Source organism: Citrus clementina, unplaced genomic scaffold (assembly GCF_000493195.1).
Source record: "Citrus clementina cultivar Clemenules unplaced genomic scaffold, Citrus_clementina_v1.0 scaffold_6, whole genome shotgun sequence".
NCBI classification, from domain to species: Eukaryota; Viridiplantae; Streptophyta; class Magnoliopsida; order Sapindales; family Rutaceae; genus Citrus; species Citrus x clementina.
The window spans coordinates 15,479,474-15,486,518 of record NW_006262139.1 but is presented as its reverse complement, the minus strand read 5'-3'; the positions used below and the strand labels follow the sequence as shown (position 1 = coordinate 15,486,518).

The 7,045-nt window shown below is 37.4% G+C and overlaps 2 protein-coding genes across 3 annotated transcripts in view; one reads left to right on the top strand and one right to left on the bottom strand.

The window, feature by feature from the left end:
* The first annotated feature begins 1,126 nt into the window (after positions 1-1,126).
* Positions 1,127-2,151, top strand: LOC18039920 (steroid 5-alpha-reductase DET2). Its single transcript, XM_024182227.1, has one exon. The coding sequence runs from the start codon at positions 1,259-1,261 to the stop codon at positions 2,054-2,056; it is 798 nt and encodes a 265-aa protein (XP_024037995.1). The 5' UTR covers positions 1,127-1,258; the 3' UTR covers positions 2,057-2,151.
* A 631-nt stretch (positions 2,152-2,782) lies between these two features.
* Positions 2,783-7,045, bottom strand: part of LOC18038719 (acetyl-coenzyme A carboxylase carboxyl transferase subunit alpha, chloroplastic) — a 5,846-nt gene continuing 1,583 nt past the window's right edge. The window contains exons 4-12 of one of the 2 annotated variants that reach the window (XM_006429218.2): positions 6,278-6,385; positions 5,985-6,145; positions 5,750-5,864; positions 5,512-5,666; positions 5,153-5,204; positions 5,003-5,071; positions 4,624-4,701; positions 3,369-4,542; positions 2,783-3,159 (exon numbers count right to left, since the gene is read on the bottom strand). In XM_006429218.2, coding sequence (XP_006429281.2) covers positions 3,370-4,542; positions 4,624-4,701; positions 5,003-5,071; positions 5,153-5,204; positions 5,512-5,666; positions 5,750-5,864; positions 5,985-6,145; positions 6,278-6,385 — 1,911 coding nt within the window. In that variant the 3' untranslated portion in view covers positions 2,783-3,159; position 3,369. The remainder of the gene's footprint in view (positions 3,160-3,368; positions 4,543-4,623; positions 4,702-5,002; positions 5,072-5,152; positions 5,205-5,511; positions 5,667-5,749; positions 5,865-5,984; positions 6,146-6,277; positions 6,386-7,045) is intronic. The other variant, XM_024181829.1, reaches the window with a different exon arrangement.

The following is a 7,045-nucleotide window of genomic DNA, read 5'->3' as shown; positions in this document are numbered from 1 at the left end:
GCAGAGTCAATAATCTACAGAAAAATGTAAACCAAATTTTATGAAAGTACATGCAGTTGCATCATTGAGAGATGGAGAAGTTTTGGTTTTTAGGCATGGGGATGTCCGATATGCAACTAATCTGTTGTATTCTTATATTTATATCATATCAAGCTAGGAGAGTTGAGAGAAGTCAGGGCCAAGGTCAAGAATGGTTGTGAATTTGTAGCTCCCAGAAGCAGCACTCTCAGTTGGAAAATGAGAGAGCTACTGATTCAGAGATTATTATTCAGTCAGAGGACGACTCAGAGGTCTCACAATATATTCTTCATGGTTTTCCATTTTCAAGAATTAATTTGTGAAAAAAATAATTCTTAATTCTGGTTTATACTTTAGATTTTGCCAGTAACAAGTGCTTCTAGAATCTAAATTCTTGTAATCTTCTTTATAGTAAGATTATAAAGTTCGTTGTTTCTTTTTTTTATTAAAGGGCAGAGTTTAAATTCATTTTTTAGCAAATTTATCTTTCTCAAAATTTGAATTCTAATGGCTAACCAAATAAAACTACTTGTCTACACTTGTTTTGTTTTAGGTTTTTTTTTTAATTTTTATTTTTAATGTCTATAATTAATTTCTTAAAGTTTGATTTTCTTTTCACCATGCAATGAACAACGCAAGGCCACCAACAATGCAATGAACAATGCTCGACTCAGTTGTTTGTCTTATCATTTATTCATTTGTGGAACCAGTGAAATTCTATTCCCACCCTATGAATCATATTCATATGATAGTTTGCTTCTTTACTAGTTGTTTTTTAAGGTTGTGAAATTTCATTGTTTCAGTTTATATCACTATTATGTACATGGCATGTATTATTTGTCTATAGCAGAATATTAATTTTAAAAATTAAGAAATTCATAATTTAATAAATGAATCACACATAATAATTACGACAACTCATTCAGATCCTAACAATATTGAATTACTAATGTCTAATGTCATCCTTTCTAAGTTGGACTCCTTGTTCAGGATTATGTCTTGAAATTATATAATGATGCATTAATCACAGAGAAAAATTGAATCTAAAATTGTCTCAACTCTGCAACAGAATTGAAAAAACGACCTCTCTTGCAAAGTGGAAACCGAAAACCTCATGGCTATGGGCCATAAAAGCCGATTATTATTATTTAACAAATAAAAGCAGCCCCAACACCAACAGCATAAAAGCCGAAGGCCCATCCCTCGCTTTGAAAAAATCAAATCTTTTGTTCCTCCTCCAATGGCATCATCATCATCATCATCATCAGATCAAGCTTTCTTCAACAACTGCCTCCTCACACTCTACCTCATAGCCCCGCCAACATTCATATCCCTAAGATTCCTCCAAGCCCCCTACGGCAAGCACCACCGGCCGGGGTGGGGCCCCACCATGTCACCACCGTTGGCTTGGTTTCTGATGGAAAGCCCCACCCTTTGGCTCACTCTCTTAATCTTCCCATTTGGTCATAACTTCAGAAACCCAAAATCTCACATTTTGATCTCCCCTTTTCTCTTCCATTACTTTCACCGATCTTGCATCTACCCACTTCGCCTTCATCGGAATAAAACCCAATTAACCGGTTTCCCGGTGACCGTAGCCTTAATGGCATTTGGGTTTAATCTCTTGAATTCTTACTTGCAAGCTAGATGGGTTTCTCACTACAAGGATTATGATGGTGAATCCGATGGGCGGTTGTTTTGGTGGCGGTTTTTGATTGGTTCGGTGATTTTCTTCTGCGGAATGTGGGTGAATATATGGTCTGATAAAGTTCTGGTGGGGCTAAAGAAACAAGGTGGGGGTTATAAAGTACCCAGGGGTGGCTGGTTCGAGCTTGTAAGTTGCCCAAATTATTTTGGTGAGATTTTAGAGTGGTTTGGTTGGGCTGTGATGACATGGTCTTGGGTAGGTTTAGGGTTTTTTCTTTACACGTGTGCCAATTTGGTACCCAGGGCACTTGCGCATCATAAGTGGTATCTGGAGAAGTTTGGTGAGGATTATCCTAAGCATAGAAAAGCTGTTATCCCATTTTTGTATTAAGTTTGTGGTATCTTCTTTGATCTTTGTTGTATCTTGTTATTGATTATGTAATGTTCAAAGTTTGGCGAATAGAATGGGTTTGAGCTTCGACATGACTCTTGATTTTGTAGCTTTTACTCTTACTTCTAATTTGCTGCTTTAGTGACTATCAAACGGTTCGGCGGCGGCAGAGTAACTACAGGTATCACCTCGCAATCTCGCATCAAGTCAATATCCTCTGATCTCTTGTAAATGACTCTGTTAGATACTTTAAACGCACCTCTGTTAGATTCTGATCTATACACCATATCCGCATTACTCTTTTCATCATTTATATGTACATTTCACCCAGTTAGATACTAACCAAAAAAATTCCACTTACTAGTATAACAGACAACATACCTAGGTCTTGCCCCACCAAGCATAAAATAGCTCAACATTTTATATCAAGTGATCCCTGATTGAAATGAAATCCTCCGTTGAAGTCTCTTAAGACATTCATACAGCTTCTGTTTGTTTGTTTCAAGAAAACGTCAAAAATTTGAACAGCTTTCAAGTGTATTCAATTCTATGTTCAGTTATGAAACAGATTCATGATCCCGAAAAATTAAACCTCTAATTCTCTAAAGTGGCTGCAATCAAATAGATGCCAAATCCAACAAAAAATAAAGCAGATGACAATAAAAATTAAGTCTCATAAGCGGCAACAAGTTATAGATGACCAATCTGCAAAAGACAATTGTTTATTCTTGATATTTGGACGCATGTTATTAGCTTCCCCTTGCACTCACATCATCTATACAGTGTTCTTTGTCTATCAATAGGAAAAGAACCAGATTCTACCAAAATAAATTAAGCAAACAACTATGAAACTGATAAATTAGTTGAACCTAATTCAAAATATTAAGGAACAGTTCAAAAGAACAAGTATTTATGGTGTGCAACTCTCTTATGTTATCGTAGCTGCAAAACTCAAGCAAAGGTGACCATGCAGTGGCGGTATTATGGCTCAAGATTGAAGTATAACCTGTCCTGAAGGCCTCGAAGCAGCTCTAAGCACTTGATTGACCACCACCATCTGCTTTGTATTATCTTCACCAGTGACACTGATAAAACCATAAATACTGTAGAATTCAAGAAAATTTAAATTAACCAAACCATCGATATATCAAAAGATGCGAGTTTACAGCACTAATTATAGGCTTGGAGAAAATTTTGAGAAGACCCACCTATTAAATATAGAACAACAATCCAACCACTCCAAACAGAAGTAACGAATTCAAAATTATAAACCAAAGAAATTATGCGGGGAGAAGAGATTTATTTAACTTACACTAAGCAAAGCTACGGTTTGCACCCACATTAATCTCTACTCTTGACTCATCATACTTGGAACTGTCATCCTTTGAATGTTCATTGTTCACACCTCCATCTAATCCTCCTGGAGATTTGGTGGCTTCAGAAATCTCTGCCATCAGCTCCTCATGCTTCTCCTTTAATTCAGAGGAATTTACAGCCTCTGAAAGCCTTTGCTTAATTTGTTGCTCTAGAGCCTGAATCTTACTTTTTGACTTCACATCGGGTTTCTTTCCTGCCTTTGCTATCTCCAACTTCAGCAATTCAATCATATCTTTCAGATCTGATGAATTGATAACATCTTCAATTTTCTTGTTAATTTCTTCATTCAAGTTTTCCATCTTACTCCTAAAGTTTGAAAATGAAGTCTGCTCACTAAGCTCTTTAGCTTTAGATTTTACAACCTCAACATCCAAACCAAGGGACTCAAGACCATCAATTAGCTCTGACTCTATCTCTTTCTTCATCTCCACAAGTTTCTCCTTCAGGTCATCATCCAGATCGTTGAAGCTGGATGCTCCACAGTCTTGAAGCTTGGCCTTTATTGCTTCCATCTTTTCCTTTATATCAGGCCGACACATAACTTCTTCAAATTTTTTATTGATTTCCTGCTTTAATTTAGCAGCCTTATTTTTGCTGTCCGATAGACTCTTGGCATTAGAGAACTCCTTCAACATGTCAAGCTTATACTTCAAGCTTGCATAATTAGGGGCCGATGCCAGCCCTTGGTTGAACTCATTTTTAAGCTTGGTAATCTTATCCATTAGAATTGGATCCATGAGCTGGTCCCGAGAATTTACTTTTGAAAATTCAGCCCGCAATGTCGCAAACTTTTCCTGCATGCCCATGGCTTTAGCCGCCTCAGAGAACTCATGATCTACCTCTTTTTTCAGTTTCTGTATCATCACATTCAGAGCCGCATCTGGCGGTTTGGTAGATGACTCCTTTGCTTTCAAGATTTGCTGTTTCAGTTTTTCAACTTCATCCTCCAGCTTCTCTTTTGAAGTCTTGCTAGCAATAGGTCCCTCTTTCTTTTTCATGTTAACTTTTTTCTTGGGATCAATTGGGATCCCTTCTTGGAACCCACCAATTTTCCGAAACTTGAGATTTCGATGCTTTAGTAGCTCTTGTGTGTCCATCTTCCCAAGCTCCTGTGAGAACCAAAGTTCGCATTAAATATATAATTGGATAGAGTTGGTTCTTGAAGAAGAACTAGTGTCAATGCCACTCACATCCATTGATTCATTTATAGCAATTTTTATCTGTTGTGAAGTCCAAGATGAGTCAGCATGTGCACCCCCCAGTGGCTCCTGTGGAGATGAGAAAAATATTTTAAGATGCCACAGATAATACTGTACAAGTGCTGGAAGAAAATACAAAATCTGAATCACTGTGACTGCATCACAGAAGGGGGACAAAATACTGAATATGGCAATATGGTAAAATGTCAAGCAGAGAAGTGAAATTTTTAAAAATCATAGTTTGTACAAGGCCCCCTTTATCATGGTTTCCAGAATATCTAGACAGCCAAAAGGACAGAATAACAAACATTGAAGGACAAATTAAAAGGGGCGAAAGTATAGAATTCATGAACACGGGGAGAATTATTACAGGGATCACGCCATCTGCAATTTGTAGCTTGCACAACTCTGATCCAGTAATCTTCAGCTTCTCAGCTGCCTGCACATGAAAAAGCCTTCAGTGGTCAGCTATAAATAAATCTTCACCAACTAACAAGAAGAACATTAGAGCTGCGTAAACCTTTGGAGAAGCTTTGGCAGACTTCCATAATATAGCCGCGCATGCTTCTGGACTGCACCATAAAAAAGAGATGAAATCAGAGAACAGAGATGCAAAAGTTAAATTGATTCAAAGAAATATTAAGGAAAGTGAAAAGAAACCCAATATAAAAGTGATATAAGAAATGGAACCTTCAGAGGATATTATAACCATTGGTTGGATTATGGCAAGCCAGGGTCTACATAGTCAATCTTTAAAGCCAAAGATGGAAAAGTAATGTGACAGTCTAAGCATTTCCTTTATGTTAATGGAATTACAGGAGTAGTGCAATACAGTTAAGACTAGAAAAAGAAAAAGCAATGCCAAGAAAATTAAATCACCTGGCAACATAGAAAACTGCATTTTCAAGCATCAATAATTTATTAGCACAGCCAATGGCCAGAGCACCACCAGAGCCACCTTCCCCAATAACAATGGAAATGATTGGCACCTTCAGACCAAACATGGTCCTCAAATTGTGAGCAATTGCTTCACCCTGTGTGTGTTTAGAGCAAAAAAATGAGTTACGCCAGTAAAGTGAGGAAGCCATCCAAATTTTTACAAGTGTTATCCACATACTTGGCCCAGTTCTTCGGATTTTAGGTCTGCATATGCCCCAGGTGTGTCAATGAAGGTAACAATAGGAAACCCATGGTGATCTGCATAATACATCATGCGTAGAGCCTTCCGGTAACTGTTTAATAAATAAGTTAAAATCAAATACCATTAGCAAAATGAGAACAGAAATTCCAGTTCCAAAAACTGATCAACATTTTGTAGCGATAATAAACTACAAAATTCTTATTGGACATACCCATGAGGAGTAGGCATCCCAAAGTTACGCTGAATGTTCTCTTTCGTGTTTCTACCCTTTTGGTGACCCATAAACATGTACGTTCTACCATCCATGCTTCCTATACCAGTTACTATAGCAGGATCATCATACCCTGCTCGATCTCCGTGAAGCTCCACGAACTGAAAATATGGAAACAAAGAAGAAATTCAATAAGGGGCCGTATCAGTGTAAATCCAAAAGCTGGGAGCCTCAATAAAGAGGTTGTACATTATATCAAAATCTGATAGTAAAAGTTACTATGACTACCACACCTTCTCGGTAATGTTAAACACATGATCGAGGAAAGTGGGTCTGTTGGGATGCCTTGCAATATTCACACGTTGTATAGGGGTCAGATGCGTGTATAAATCCTTTAGAGCCTGCAATCAGTAAGGGAAAGTTGTGAGATGAAATTTGAAAGAGAGACTATCTGAACTATGATTCTACAAGTTTGTATGTGAGCAACAAGATCTTAACACACTTGAAACAAATTATACCCTGACCTATGAGCTCAAGCCCTAAAAGCAAGACTGAAGCATTTTTCAATCCCCTTCACCCTATTTGCGCAGCAAAAGTGCAACGTCTATCAATTATACATTTTCATGTTTAGCTGGAAACAAGAAAAACATTTCCAGGCTTATGAAGACCGAGGCCCAATATCAACTAAATCTTGATGAACAGCCTGATTGCGTGGTCATAGAAAAATTGCATCAATCAGTTCCATGGAAAATAAAATTTAATAGCTAATAAGTACAGAACAGAGAGTAAGCATTTTTCAGTCAGTTCCGGTGATTTTAGTTGTAAACTAGGTGGATTTCCATCACAAAATACTCATGGGCGATAAGTCCTCCCTCTTGGCCACTCGTCTTGCCACATGGCAATCAATATTTGATTTCTTTAGCAAGTTTAATTGACAAGAGTAGGAGCATAATTTCTTTAAGTATGCTTCAAACATATTGCACAACCCGAAAGAGGCACATGGACCAGTGAAAAAAGGTTCTTTTGTATATATTGTATTTCTCATTAATAGAAATTTTGAA